General features: G+C 43.8%; 1 protein-coding gene across 5 annotated transcripts in view; it reads right to left on the minus strand.

Annotated features, from left to right (window-relative positions):
- PRLR (prolactin receptor) overlaps positions 1-15,997 on the minus strand; it is a 146,640-nt gene that overhangs the window by 15,078 nt on the left and 115,565 nt on the right. For 3 of the 5 annotated variants that reach the window (XM_082241889.1, XM_082241886.1, XM_082241888.1), the window contains exons 2-6: positions 13,517-13,579; positions 7,308-7,436; positions 4,797-4,929; positions 3,520-3,689; positions 1,970-2,136 (exon numbers count right to left, since the gene is read on the minus strand). In XM_082241889.1, the coding sequence (XP_082098015.1) occupies positions 1,970-2,136; positions 3,520-3,689; positions 4,797-4,929; positions 7,308-7,365 (528 nt within the window). In that variant the 5' untranslated portion in view covers positions 7,366-7,436; positions 13,517-13,579. The remainder of the gene's footprint in view (positions 1-1,969; positions 2,137-3,519; positions 3,690-4,796; positions 4,930-7,307; positions 7,437-13,516; positions 13,580-15,997) is intronic. The other 2 variants (XM_082241887.1, XM_082241890.1) reach the window with 2 other exon arrangements.

Genomic DNA, 15,997 nt, shown 5'->3' on the forward strand with positions numbered 1-15,997 from the left:
AATGGACAACATGCAGTGTATGCACAGTAGGATTTATTAAGTCAAGAACATAGGCTGTTACCTGTGAAAACCAACATTGCGATCTAAAGAGGTGCTCCCCATATAAGCATTAAATTCAGAGTCTAAAATTAACTCATTGCACCACTGCACGATTTAGCCAGCCTCTCTTTTTTAGAGACCTTTAAAGGGACATTTTTTGCCAGGAAAAATACAAATACAGTGGTACCTCTAGATACGCCCACCTCTGGTTGTGTATCTTTCAGGATGCAAATGTGGCAAACCCGGAAGTATTTTTCTGGGTTTCACCGTGTGCGCATGCGCAGAAATGCTCTACGCGCCAAGCGCATGCACAGAAGCGGCACCTCCGGTTGCGAATTCCTCAGGATGTGGCCGGACCTCCAGAACGGACCCCGTTCGCAACCGGAGGTACCACTGTATGCACAATTTTCTGGTGACCACTGGGTACTTTTCCTGAGAGGAACATTTGCACCCATCTCACAATGAACTGATGGCTGGTATCTCTGCAGTACCATTTAACTTGCTTCAGTGTCCCTGCTTACATTTTACAGTGGTACCTCAGGTTACATACACTTCAGGTTACATACGCTTCAGGTTACAGACTCTGCTAAGCCAGAAATAGTGCTTCAGGTTAAGAACTTTGCTTCAGGATGAGAACAAAAATCATGCTCCGGCGGCACGGCGGCAGCAGGAGGCCCCATTAGCTAAAGTGGTGCTTCAGGTTAAGAACAGTTTCAGGTTAAGTACGGACCTCCAGAACGAACTAAGTACTTAACCTGAGGTACCACTGTACTTTACTGAGAAAAGATACGATAGCCATCTTCGAATATCTAAAGGGCATTGAAGATGGGGCAAGTTTGTTTTCTCCTGTTCCAGATTCTAGGACCAGTACCAATGGATTCAAGTTACAAGAACGGAGACTCTGACTAAACATCAGGAAGAACTTTCTGACTGTAAGAGCCGCCCAACAGTAGAATGGACTCCCTCGGAAGATGGTGGGCTCTCTTTCCTTGCAGGTTTTTAAGCAGCGATCGGATGGCCATCTGTGATGGATGCTTTAGTTGAGATTCCTGCATCTCAGGGCCTTGGATTAGATGAGCTTTGCGGTCCCTTCCAACTCTACAATTCTCTGATTCTATTACTTTTGGAGCACATTTCAGCGCTCCCAGTCTAATGGAAATTATTCTTTCTTATTGCCAACATGACAAATATAGCTTTGCAGTGCTCATTAATCTAAACAGTTCTCCGGAGGAAGCTTTGGAATGAAGGGTGGCCTCCTGTTCCATAGCTCTCTCTGCGCCTAACATATTAATCATAACTACTTCCACATATTCCTTTCATGATGCCTGAGTCACTTTCTGGTGCTGGCAAGAACACCTGATTTATTCCCTTTATTTTATCCATCCTGGAAACAGAACCCCAGCTGCAATCAAACAGATCCATATGCAAATACATATCCTAGGAACACCGAGAAACTACTTTACAGCAGGCCAGATTGGAACACAGAATACAGGAAAGCTGTTATAGATACAAGTACACAGTCAGACTGTTATATATACACGGTCAGATCAGGGGTACCAGCTCTATGGGGCCGAGGTTTCTTTGACCCCCTAAAAATCTGTTGGAAGAGGGCCGGGACCCCCTCACTGCTGAGGAGGCGGAGGAAGCCATGTGTAAAGATACAGAAAAATCACAGCTATAGCACAACAAATGGTATGTCTGGAGCGTATGGATCGAAGATGTCCAAAATAAAGTCAGTTCGGTGCATCTGGATAAACTTGATGGGTGTAATTAAATGTACATGGCAGTTTTTAAAGTCTTGCTTTGCCTATGGCATACTTCCACTAGCCCCTGTGTTTCAGGGCCTCCTTTGTAAATAAGGGAACAGCAACAGCACCTGCCTTTCTCCTATTATAAGATGCTTGTGAATGAAAGAATGGAACTTGCTTACCTCCCATTCTTTCTCTCCTGTAGGTCTCAATCGCAATTCATAGTTGCATATTTGCTGTCTTGTTCCATCATCAACCGGTCGAGGTGGCCACCATTTTGCCCACACATACGTTCTCTCTTTCAGCTGTTTGACTTCCAGAGATAGGTCTGTGGGAGGGCCGACCTTAGCTATACAAAGGAAACATTCATAAGTCAGTATTGTTTGCTTCTTCTGCCTAGGACACCTCTTTTGGCTACTCTGTATGTGAACTAATAGAATCAAATCAAAAGACAACAGGGAGAAGATGTACAAGGAGCTGCTGCATACTGAGCTACAGGCACAGGGAGCCTTTAGCTCTCCAGATGGCATTGAACTCCAACTCTGAAAAGCCCCAGTCAGAATGGCCAGTGGTCAGGGAAGATGGGATTGGAGTCCAACAACATCTGGTTAACCTTTCCTGAGTTAGATCAATAGTTTGTCTAGGCCAGTACTATCTAGAGATGGGAAAATATGTCACTTTTGGTTTCTCTCAGTTTCTGATTTTTCCATTAAGTTTTGGTTCTCCACCATCAGTTTGTGGTTTGTTTGTTCTTAAAGTCCTCATGAAAATTCATTGGATTTTAGTGCCAATTTCTCCTAATGTACCATTTAGCATGCAATTTTGCCTAATAACACACATTTTCAAAGCAATATCCCCTAATACAATGCTCTCTCTCTCTCATGTGTGTATGTGTATAAAACATGGCTGCATTGCAAAATTCAGAGAAGGGTGAATTTCAAAGGATGGCTTTCGGTCCTTCCTTGTTTCAGGAAGTGTGAATTTGTCTTTAAATGTGAAGTGAATGATGATGGTGGTGATTTATTTCATGTAGCCCACCCATCTCACTGGGTTGCCTCAGCCACTCTGAGCGGCTTCCAACAGAATATAAAGGAACTCATCGGAACATCAAACACTAAAAACTTCCTGAAACAGGGCTGCCTTCAGATGTCTACAGAAGGTCATATTTGTTTATTTCTTTGACATCTGATGGGAGGGTGTTTCACATGGCGGGCATAACTACTGAGGCTGCCCTCCCCCTGGTTTCACTTCTTGCAATGAAGGAATCTCCCAGAGGCCCTATGAGCTGGACCTCAGTGTGTCTGGGCTGAACTTCTTTCCCCATCCCTAGTACTTTCTATCTTGAATGGCAAGGGATCTTCGGAATTTCAGACCGAGATCTTGCCCTGCACTGATTTCCAACAGGCTTTTTAGCCAAAGAGGTCAGGAACTTAGAAGGGACTTAGAAGATGTGAATTATCTACCTTATCTGACACACTGAATTAGTTCTAGATCAGGAAATCATCTAGGTCCCATAGTCTTCCCTCTTCTGATGTTAAATTAAACTAACAACTAACTTGTTTCAATATTGCATTTCCTCAAAACACCTTTGGCTTCTAGGTTTGGACAATGTTTGAAAAAATCATGGTCCTGATGAAACAGTCAGTCCCCATCCACCCCCTGCCCCAAAGTGTTGCTTTAGAGTAGAGTGGGAAGTTGTGTTTCCATGTGGCTTCCTGCCCTCCCCCCTTACCTAGGTTTTGAACATCCACATAATGAGGGTCAGAGACATTACTTCCCATGCCATTGGTAGCCTTCACTGTGATATTGTACGTTTTCCAAAGTCTGGTGACGCTCTTATCAAAATAACATGAACTGGGCCCCCCGGTTGTATAGTCTGGACATTCAAATGCATGCTTTCCTCTGAAATAAAATAATTAAAAATAGTGGTTAATAGGGACCTGTCCACACTCAACAGAACAAGTAAGAACAAATGTAAATACTCAACTCACTAGTCAGATTCAGCTTAATAAACTCACCATTGCAAATGCATAACCTGGAGTCAGTGGGGATTAATTTTATAAAAACCTAAGAGCCATACCAGATCAAACCAAATGCCCTTCTGGGAGATGCTTGTCTAGGTTTAGTCTATTGGACAATAGCCAGACAGATTATTTCAGAAAACCCAGAAGGAGAACACAAAGGCAATTGCTGTCCTTCCCTTGGGTTTGGTGCGAAATGTTGGCAATTGCATGAATGGCTTAAAAAAAAGTAAATTACACAATCTGAATTGGGAGTCTATCATGGGGCACAGGGCGGGGGGCGTTAATTAAGTGGAATATAAAATTTTGTTAAATAAGAATAGTAAACTGTACCCTGGGTTTCTTAACAAATATGCAGAAAATAAATATGCATTGGTCTTCATTGCAGGAGTGGCTAAAGATATACCAGTGACTGAACCATATTTGGTTTTTTGAGGGAGGGCATCTGAAGGAGCCAAAGAAAAGTGACGAAATATGAAGTGGCTTATATACCAAAATATGTGGCATAATTTGATGCACCTCTATCATGCCCCCTTACTCACATTTTCCTCTAAACTAAAAGCTCCAAAGGCTGTAACCTCTTTCCATTGGGAAATTGCTCCAGCCCCTTGATAATTTCTGTTGCCCTTTTCTGAACATGTACCAATATGTTTGTCAAGGAGCTGTAACTGGCTACACAGCACGTCTTTGGTCGGCTGAAAGTAATATGGAAAAGGGCAAGTCGTATCTCAATTCAAGCTGAGGACACCCTTGATTGCACCTAAAGCAGTGGGACTCCAGCAAAACTCTTATGTGAAAACATGCTTTATTTGCAGTTCTTGGAAAACAGATTAACCCTGGAACCTCAATAAAGATCTCAGAGTGAAGAAGGTGGCACAGTTACTCATCTCTTCACCTTGTAACTGGGAATGTGTTGTTTTCCTCTCTTGAATCTGTGCAAGGAACAACAAATGACTTAAAAAAACAACAACCCCAAACATTTCCCTACCCTTCTGTGCTGTACAGCAGAGTGTAATTTGTAGGAAGTCCACCATCTGAATCAGCTTTCCACCAGCAAGTAAATGTTTCATTTCCTGAAGTTCGGCAACTCGTTACTGTAGGCTTTCCAGGAAGGGACTGACCTGAGGAAATGCAATCACAAATTAAATTATCATCACAGGGGCTCTGAGCAGATAGGGGCCTAGAGTCGTGGTTTAAGTCTATTTTCGACAGCGATGGTGGTACTGAGGCTCTATTTTCCTCCCTCTGCTTTTGGAGAGAACCATTGCAGTGCAGTATTGTGGTCAAAGAACTGAGTGCACATCAGAAAGAGTCAAGTTAAAGCTCACTGGGTGGTGAGAGCCAGTGTGGTGTAGTGGTTAAGAGCGGTGGACTCGTAATCTGGTGAACCGGGTTCACTTCCCCGCTCCTCCACATGCAGCTGCTGGGTGACCTTGGGCCAGTCACACTTCTTTGAAGCCCCACTCACCTCACAGAGTGTTTGTTGTGGGGGGAGGAAGGGAAAGGAGAATGTTAGCCACTTTGAGACTCCTGAAGGGGAGTGAAAGGCGGGATATCAAATCCAAACTCTTCTCCTCCTCTTCTTCTTCTTCTTCTTCTTCTTCTTCTTCTTCTTCTTCTTCTTCTTCTTCTTCAATAGCTTGCCATATCTCAGGGCTACCATTGCAACTCCCAAGAGCCACCCACCAAATGTCAGGTATCAGAGAGGGCTATAGCGGTCGCACCCTGCTTGTAGGCTACTCAGAGGCATCTGGTTGTGGCCACATCAGAAAACAAAATGCTGGATCAGATGAGTCTTTTAAGTCATCCATTAGGGCTCTTACAAGGCACACTGCAGGAACAGGAAAGTGGTTATTGGGGATTTAACTCTATCAGAGCAGACAAGGCTCATATTTACTAGACAAGTCCCCAAATGATAGATTGTTAGAAGTGAGTCTTCAACCATAAAAATATTTTTTAAAATTTATATTCTGCCTTTTCCCCTGGCAGGGACTCAAGGCGGCATACAGATAAAAACATAGAAAAAGCAATCATTAAGAAGCAGTTAAGCATTAATAGAACATATGGAAAGCTAATCACCAAAGAATTGATGCTTTTGAATTATGGGGCTGGAGGAGACCCTTGAGAGTCCCATGGACTGCAAGAAGATCAAACCTATCCATTCTGAAGGAAATCAGCCCTGAGTGCTCACTGGAAGGACAGATCCTGAAGCTGAGGCTCCAATACTTCGGCCACCTCATGAGAAGAGAAGACTCCCTGGAAAAGACCCTAATGTTGGGAAAGATGGAGGGCACAAGGAGAAGGGGACGACGGAGGACGAGATGGTTGGACAGTGTTCTTGAAGCTACCAGCATGAGTTTGACCAAACTGCGGGAGGCAGTGGAAGACAGGAGTGCCTGGCATGCTCTGGTCCATGGGGTCATGAAGAGTCGGACTCGACTAAATGACTAAACAACAACAAATGTGTACTATTAAAACATATGGCTCATCCATCATGGCACCAGCCCTTTCATTAAAAACAGACAGTTCCCAAAAGCCTGTTTGAACAAGGAAGTCCTTCACCTGCTGGCAGAAGGGCAACAAGGAGAGAGCCAGTCTATATGTAATGGCTTACATAATACTGCTGGGTATGTCAGTTACATAATTTTGTTATGTCTAATTCCATTGGTAGATTGTGAAATGGTTATTCACATGCATATCAGGGACAGCCAATGTGGAGCCCTCCCGATGTTGTTGATCAGAACTCCCAGCATCTCTGACCATTGAGGGGAGTTGTTGGTGTCAAGCCAGCTTGTTGGCTCTACCTGAAGTAAGGTTACATTAACTATTTTTGTCAGGACTTGGGGAGGTTAGCTTCTCCAAAACGACATGGGAGAATGTGATGCTAATGTCCAATACCAAGAAGAAGAAGAAGAAGAAGAAGAAGAAGAAGAAGAAGAAGAAGAGTAGTAGTAGTAGTAGTAGTAGTAGTTTGGATTTGATATCCCGCCTTTCACTCCCCTTCAGGAGTCTCAAAGCGGCTACCAGTCTCCTTTCCCTTCCTCGCCCACAACAAACACTCTGTGAGGTGAGTGGGGCTGAGAGACTTCAAAGAAGTGTGACTAGCCCAAGGTCACCCAGCAGCTGCATGTGGAGGAGCGGGGAAGCGAACCCAGTTCACCAGATTACGAGTCTACTGTCCTTAACCACTACACCACGCTGGCTCTCAAGATGAAGGTCTACCAGTTTTGTGTGTTGAGCACACTGCTTTATGGAAGTGAGCCACGGGCAACTTAGAACCATCAGGAGCCATGCCCCAACATCTTCCACGTGTGCTGGATGAAGAAAATTTTGGGTATCACATGGCAGGACAGCGTTTCCAACAAATATGCGCTCTCCCAAGCCCACATGATGTTTACACTGGCTTGGCCATGGCCACAGAATGGAAGATGGCTGGATCCCCAAGGATGCTTTCCCGATTTTAAATTTTGAAAAGGTAAAGGATGTTTTGAATGCTCACCGTTAACAAGCCATGTGTTTAGAGCAAGCAGCAGAATCAGTGCACCTGATGGTGACATCTCTAGCCTCAAGTCGGCCTCACCTTCCTCCTTTTCCTCTTCCACCACCTCCAGGAAGGAAGGAAAGCTCACTAGGAAATAATAATAATAATAATAATAATAATAATAATAATAATAATAATAATAAACCAGCTACATTTACTAAAGTTTCTTGATGGCACACATTCATTTTACAATGTTTTTGTCCAATGAATCGTTTTCACACACCCAGGTGTCCCCCAACAATTCATAATGCTTGTGTTTTAGACAGAATCGCTAGCTCTAGAAAATGAAGGTGGAAGATTCTGTTCAATACCATCAAATCCAGCCAGATATTAGGAGACTCCAGGGCTGAATTAGAGAGGCACAAAGACCAGGTTAAATGCACAGACCAACTTTACTAGTCATCAACAATCCATTTTCTTGTAGGAAGGCAAAAGTTGTTATTTTTTTTTAATGAGCAAAATAGTTCATTGGTTAATTTCTAAACTGCGTATTACTCCTATGAACCACACTGACATCTTCAGATGAAGGGTGGTATATAAATTTAATAATAATAATAATATGAATGGAAACTGCCGAGTGTGTCCCATGAGCAGAGTTGCATTAAGGGATGTTTCTACTAGTGAAAGGAGAGTTTGTCTTTTTTTACATCCCGTCACACCTGAACCCTCTTTGCACCTAAAAATTCTGCTAGAGTGGGATCCTTTGGAGCAGGATAAAAGGGGAAAGGAGCTTCTGTTTTGCATGCAAAAGGTCCCAGGTTCAATCCCTGGCATCTCCAGTGAATGTTCTTTGCCTGAAATCCTGGAAAGCCACCCACTGCCAGTCAGTGTGGACAATATTGAGCCAGGTAGGCCAAAGGCCTGACTTGGTATAGAAGCAATTCCGTAGGTTCTTATGAGAGGTGGTCCAGGTGGTTGCTGGAGAAAAGCAGAGATGGGTGAAAAAGGCCACCCCACTCTAGAACCATAGAACTGTATTGTTGCAAGGGACCCTGAGGGTCATCTCACCCAACCCCCTGCAGTGCAGGAATCTCAACGCATGGTCTCCCATCCTATCTGAAACCATACCAGAACCTGCTTAGCTTTGCAAATGTGCTAACAGTTTTATTGCTGCACCTCTAGCAGGTGTCTTCTCTGTATCCCAGTCTCTTCTCAAAATCAGGAGGAACTCTTTCATTCATAAGGGGTAGTTGAGCTCCAAGCCCAACTGTGTATCTTTGGAGACCATTAAAATTGATATAAAGCTGAATGATTATGCCTCGGGGCAGATAGTGCTCTGATGGTGTTTCCTGCTTGGCAGGGGGTTGGACTTGATGGCCCTTGTGGTCTCTTCCAACTCTATGATTCTATGATTCTATGATTATACTTACATGGAAGTCTAAATGGAATTTACTGACTGGTGTAGAATTTGGAGTACTTTGGCAAAGGCCTCTGAATTAGATTTGTTCTTTATTTTGCACTTACTATATAAATTTGTTGATAACAACTACAGCTTTGGTTCCCCTTAGCTATTCTCTCCTCTCTTCCAAGGCAGTCATCGGCAAGCCACAGTTAATTTATGAACTGTCTCACATTTTCCTCGTAGCACTTAGAGAAAGTTCAGTTTTCTTTTCTCTGAAATACTGATCAAGCAAGTACCTTACTCCCTCCCCTAACATTAACAAGTCACAAGGGATTGTAGAGAAGCTTAATTAATTCCTTGCATCTGTGAAAGATTCTGGACTGATATCCACAACTGAATCCAATGCTTTCAGGAAAGGTGTCTGAAGACCAGAGAGGCATTCTTCTCCCTTTGCCATGAGCTGACATAATGAGCTCATGGAAATCCATGCTCTCATCTTCTATCTCTTTATTTTTTGTAGAAGAACAGACCCTCAGTGTCACCCTGCATTTGGATCAGAACCATGGCACTGGGAAGGGTGGCTTAACTCTTTCCTTCCTACCATTTTCCAGATGAGAACCACCTTCTCCCAAAACTGTTATGGCCTCCCATTAAGCCTTATCCAGATACAACACACACAAACAAACACACATTTTAAAAAAACAATATGGTGTACCCCTAGGAAAGTGGAGGTGGGTAGGAAAAAGTTTTATATTGTGCATTGCCAGTGGTGTTGCATGTGGTATCTGGTAGGTGCCACAACGTTTGAGGTAAGTGGAATCTACATTCTACTCAATATGTGCAAGGGCAGTTGATTTGATTCTTCTGCTCCTTTCCTTCCACTGTCTTCCTTTCCCTTCCCTTTGCTCACAGGCACAGAAGACAGGAACTCAGGTTTCTGCTGGGCAAGTCTTCGCAAACAATCCCTGGAAGCAGGGGTGCCATTTTTGATTTCGTTGGACCTGGGTGGCATTCGGATGCTTCATAAGCAAAAACAACAGAGTGGGCTAGAGTTCCTGAATCGTGTGTTGTTAGAAAATCGGGCACGACCGTTCCCCACAAATACCAAGACAACAAGGGGTGTGTGCACTGGTGACACAACACACTGAGCAAACACAGCTTTTTGCAACATATTGGGCTGTAGAGGTTTTTGTCTGTATGTGATGGCCTGGGATTCGGACTCAGATGTTGAACCTGAGGAATCCCAGCCTGCACAGGAGTCCCCGCCTCCAGAACTAGCTGAGCCGGGGCTGGGGCCTGAGCCTGAAGGGTCCTCACCTGTGCTGGATCCTCAGGTGCAGGCACCAGCTGAGTCTGCTCTGGCTCCTGAGGTGATGGAGGACCCATTGCCTGCAGGTGCTCCACTCTCAGCCCCGTCAGAAGAAGCTGAGGTTGCCTCTGGGTCCGGTAACCCTCCAGCCTCTCCTGAGCTGCAGAGGCTCAGGGCAGAGAGGCGGAGGGAACTAAGTTCCCGCAGGAGGAGTGCTCGCCTCCAGGCCAGGAGAGGCGAGTCACCAGAGGATCGGGGCCGCCCTATGCCTCGGGGCAGATAAAAGCCAGTCAGACCCAGTCCCAGGTTGCGGGAGCAACGCTGTTGCTAGCCTGTTCCTGCCTGCACCCTGTCCTGCTCTTCTGCCAGAGTTCCTGACCCCACCCGACTCCCTGCCTTGGACCCAGGTACAGCTTTGACGGACAGCCTCCATACCGCACCATTGACCTCGGACTGGACTCGGACCTCGCCTCTTGGTTAGCCCCCAGGACCAGCACACTGTAATTGCTTCGGTTATGCACAGCCCTTCCTTTCCCATTTAATTAAAAAAGAAGGCCCCTTAGAGTCTAGAAGACTACTTTCCACTTCCCAGCAGGGAAGCCTCTGTTCCTGATTTATTCCTTTTAATTTGAATCAGGCCGACTTGAAAACACAGACAAGATAATGCAATCATGCAATAAGTGGTCTGTGGGATGATACTTTGAATCAGGCATATCTTAGGCACTAATAACTTCCCTGTGCAATTACAGTTCTTTTCAATAGCACTATTCTGTATTGTGTGTTTTCCCCCCCTATTTGAGCACTTAGTGTCTTTAATTTCCATTTGCTAATTTCCTCTTTGCTTTCAAATTTGGTCGTATGTTCCTGAACATTGTATTAGTCACTTTCCAAATCTCTTTGTGTCCCACCTCTCGGTATTTATTTTCTTAAAGTGGAAGTTGTTGAAGAACAAAGAGCCCGCCCCAAAAACTAATTCCACCCACAGACAACTGCTTAGTATGCCCCTCAGCCTCCCTCCATGTCTCCCTCCTCCTTCAAGTCTCTCCTCAAAACATGCCTCTTTAAGTGCAACATTTACAGCATGAGTAGGCAAACTAAGGCCCGGGGGCTGGATCCAGCCCATCGCCTTCTCAATCCGGCCCCCGGACGGTCCGGGAATCAGTGTGATTTTAAAAGAGTAGAATGTGTCCTTTTATTTAAAATGCATCTCTGGGTTATTTGTGGGGCCTGCCTGGTGTTTTTACATGAGTAGAATGTGTGCTTTTATTTAAAATGCGTCTCTGGCATAGCTGTCAACTTTTCCCTTTTCTTGTGAGGAATCCTATTCGGAATAAGGGAATTTCCCTTAAAAAAAGGGGAACGTTGACAGCTATGAATTCTCTGGGTTATTTGTGGTGCATAGGAATGTGTTCATATTTTCCCCCAAAATATAGTCCGGGCCCCCACAAGGCCTGAGGGACAGTGGACCGGCCCCCTGCTGAAAAAGTTTGCTGACCCCTGATTTACAGCAACAACAGATTTTAAATACATTTAAAAAAGGGTGGTGGTGGTATCTGGACCGGGGCCAATGCAGACGGGGAGAGAAGGTTTAACTCCCAACCATGATGGCTATCATCTACCTCCACAGTTGGAGGCAGTATGGTTATTGGAAACTCATAGAATTGCAGAGTTGGAAGGGAGCATGAGGATCATCTAGTCCAAAGGCTCGGACCTGTGCTTTCTTTGTAGAGGGAAGTTTTTTTAAGGTTTAATTTTTTTTTATAATGTTTTGATATCTGTTGAAAGCCTCCCAGAGTGGTGGGGCATCCAGTCAGATGGGCAATGTTATTATTATTAATTATGATGATTGGCATGGGACAAGTGCCAGTGTCGGTGAGCCCTCGCCTGGTACTTAGTGTTCCATTTGTTCCTGAGTTCTGTGTCTTTGTTGCATCCCTGTGTGACATAATCAAGAAATGGAACATGGATAAATGGGCAGGGCTATTTAAAAATGAGTAGGTGTAACTCTTAATGGCTTCCATTCAGTGCTATGGAACAATATAACCAGGCTGCAATCAAAAGCAGTATTGGGCGGGGAAAGTGAATTTGTTCTTCACAGGAAACCAGGGCCAGAAGTTGCTTGTTTCCCAACATTGTGTTCCTAATGTTGTACGCCATCTTGGGATCTTTGGATAAAGGGTGATATAAAACTAAACTAAACTAAACTAGACTAAAGCATTGCTTGAGTTTCTTTCCCCTCCTCAGTCAGCTTCCTCCTCCTCAGTCTCAGCACTGCCTTTGTAGAACTCAACAGAGAGAAGGGGACAAAATTAAGAGGAGTTGTTCCTCAGGCGCCACCTACTGGTGACCTCCCTGTCTTCTACCCTATCTGCCTCAATGACCACTGGCAATGACTGCTACCTATAAAATCTGAATTTTCGTTTGATGACTAGAAATGACTAGAAATGGCGTGCATCAGGAAGGTCAGTGTTGCACAACCTTCACCTGTTTTGTTCAGCATCGATACTAAACCAGGAAGTGTATATTCCTCCTCATTTAGGGCTGCAAAGGGATAGTGGTGTTGATCACTTAAATACATCGTTTGACAGTGGGTCAGCATAGATAGACTCTCCACACCCTAACTTCTGGCAAAAGACTGGTATTGATTTGCTGGAAAGTTAATACTATGGCACCCTTTGAGCAATGGATAGAATATATGACAACTCTTGCAATAGACAAACTGATTGCAATGATATTTGGAATGCATTTATTAAAAAATATAAAGTTGTGTTACTAGTTTTACAATAGTTTGCATAACTGCATTACTTATATACTTATATTTTGTATTGTATTACAATTTCATGTATTTTTTTCTTTTTTCTTTTTGGATATATATATATATATATATATTTGCTTTCGTAGATTTTCACGGGTACAGGAATGCAGGTTTTGGTGTCTTCGGGTGTCTTCCCGTGTAAGAGTCGGGGTGTCTGTGCGACGTTTCGACGAGGTCTCACTCGTCATCTTCAGGCTGGTGCTTTCGGCTTCTTGTTACTGGAACAGATATATATATATATATATATATATATATATATATATATATATATGCAGGTTTTGGTGTCTTCGGGTGTCTTCCCGTGTAAGAGTTGGGGTGTCTGGACACCCCGACTCTTACACGGGAAGACACCCGAAGACACCAAAACCTGCATTCCTGTACCCGTGAAAATCTACGAAAGCAATATATATATATATATATATATATATATATGCATCCGCATCAGGGACAAGAGGCAGGTAAAAGAATCCTCCAAAGCTGATAATGAATGAATTGATTCTCAGGTGATCTCAACATGCGCATCTCAATCCCCATGCTACAGAAGTCAGTGGGGTGATATGTCTGGCTATTTACACATTTCCTGAGTGCATACAAGCGTTCTTTGTATAAACACTCTACCGTGCAAATGTATGACCAAGGCATCATTCTGTACTTATGCAAAGAGTACCCATCACTAATACATAAGAAACCAGCTAACTTACCGGATTAATGTGCTTGTTCATCTTCAGATTTTTCACGGGGGGCCTGCCAAATCAGATGACTACCTAGAAAGGAGGAGGGAAAGTTTTTTGAATATTTATGTTTAAGTCAAAGAACTTCATTTTCTTTTCAAAAGTAGATGGGACTGGTGGCAGGGGAGAAACTCCATGGGCTTATATAAAGCTTTGTTGGTTTATGATGTGCAATGATTTGTCCCTTAGAGGGAAAAAAAACACCCCAAGGCTGCAATCCTACACTAATCTACTAGGAGTAAGCCCCAGGACCCTCACTGGAGCTTACTTCTGAGTAGACAGTGTATTGCACTATATTTTGTTTAGTTTCCTCTTTATAATGGAAGAGAAGAGAAAAACTGAAATAGAGGAAACTGTGAGATTTATGTGTGCGTTCTAGCTCCTTGACTTTATGAAAGGCAATGTCATTTTATATACAAAACACAGGGACCATAAAATTTACAATCCAGATATTTCTGAACACTCCTATTGAATTCACTCAGACTTTTCTGGCACAAACCATATATGAAGTTCACTTAAAGGACTTAACAACAACAACAATTTTATTATTTATACTCCGCCCATCTGGCTGGGTTTCCCCATTTCACAATAGTCGCATTGATTGCAAATGACAAAGATTTGCAAAGCATCATTTGAAATGACATAATTAGATAGACAGACAGATATAGGGCACTCCCAGAAAATATGTTTATTGAGCATTCATCCTGATGTGATGGGAGGGAAGTTGGGTGACAATGGCTATTTGATGAGCATTCACTCCTACATGTTGACGTGGCATCAAACCAGTAATTGTCCCATGCTTCTCCGTGCCTTTTTCTGTCACTTTCCTTATTGCAAAAAGTCTGCTCTTTGGAGAAAGCAGGTTTCTTGCACCAGAGATTTCACTGTGCAACTTGAATTTGCTAGTATGGGATCGAGTCCTGTCCGAAAACAGTGGCAGTCTGGAAATGGCCCTAGAGATTAGAAATGAATGGGAAATGGAGCAAAATAAATACAGTGGTACCTCAGGTTAAGTATTTAATTCGTTCTGGAGGTCTGTTCTTAACCTGAAACTGTTCTTAACCTGAAGCACCACTTTAGCTAATGGGGCCACCTGCTGCCGCTGCACAATTTCTGTTCTCATCCTGAAGCAAAGTTCTTAACCCGAGGTAATATTTCTGGGTTACTGGAGTCTGTAACCTGAAGCGTATGTAACCTGAGGTATCATTGTACAGTGGTACCTCGGGTTACATACGCTTCAGGTTACACACGCTTCAGGTTACAGACTCCGCTAACCCAGAAATAGTACCTCGGGTTAAGAACTTTGCTTCAGGATGAGAACAGAAATCGTGCTCTGGCGGCGTGGCAGCAGCAGGAGGCCCCATTAGCTAAAATGGTGCTTCAGGGTAAGAACAGTTTCAGGTTAAGTACGGACCTCTGAAATGAATTAAGTACGTAACCCGAGGTACCACCGTATAGATATATCGCTGGCTCATGAATGCAACTGGGTATTCACATGGCCATGGCTTAGAATTTTCACTGTTCTTTATTACACAAAGATCCCACTTAACACACAAACATGCAAGGACGTGTATCCTTAATCCTATTTCACTTCCAATGCAGTGCACTCTCCTGTCCTCTAGAGGGCTCATGTGCACTGGAAGGCTCAGTGTGTGCCACCCCCTACCCAGCCAAGTCCTTGTCAGGTGCGAAGTTATAGTTACCATGCAGCAAGCAATTAATGCACAGGTTGGGTTAGGAAACACACCTACCCCCATTCATTCTATGGCAATGGCCACTTGTCATAGCAAGAACTGCTCCCTGATCTGTTTCCACAGCTGGTATTTGCGACAGGCACTATGTTGATCTACAGCAACAGGCTACTCCAAGTTTGGGGATCAGAGGGGAACTCCCTCTTCCCAGTGCTCAGAAAATGACAGCTCTCTGCTGACCTCTTTCTTCCTCTGTCCTACACCCCCCTTGAAACGATAGCCCTTCTCTCCTTTTCCATGCGCGAGTAAGTTACCAGTGCAAGGGTCAGTGGCTAGAGAAAGGGCAAAGAGTGCATTCGGAAAGAGCTGAGATCCTTCAGCCATTACACTAGAACATTATTCATATCAAGATGAGTTTTTACAAACACTCAGGACACTCTACGCAAACCATATAAGGCAAGGGTTGGGGAACTCAAACAATAAGTTACCAGATCTCAGTGTGTTTAGCGCCCCTGCAATAAACTTGGTGGTAAGGATAAGAAATCCAGCTTTCCCCCCAAAAGTACAACACACTGTGAAACCGGGTTAGTTGACAGAAGCACCTTGTGCGTGCAAGCCTTGTGTGTGCAGCGAGCCTCTTTGTGTATAGTAGATGCAATAAAAATGGAATATGATAAGCTGAGTTTATGTTATGACAAAAGCTTGAGCAATCTCGCCTGATGGAGCCCGAGCTGAAAGATTATGTGTTACAGAGTTCAGA

The sequence above is a fragment of the Podarcis vaucheri genome, assembly GCF_965113315.1.
Source record: "Podarcis vaucheri genome assembly, chromosome: 11".
Taxonomy (NCBI): Eukaryota; Metazoa; Chordata; class Lepidosauria; order Squamata; family Lacertidae; genus Podarcis; species Podarcis vaucheri.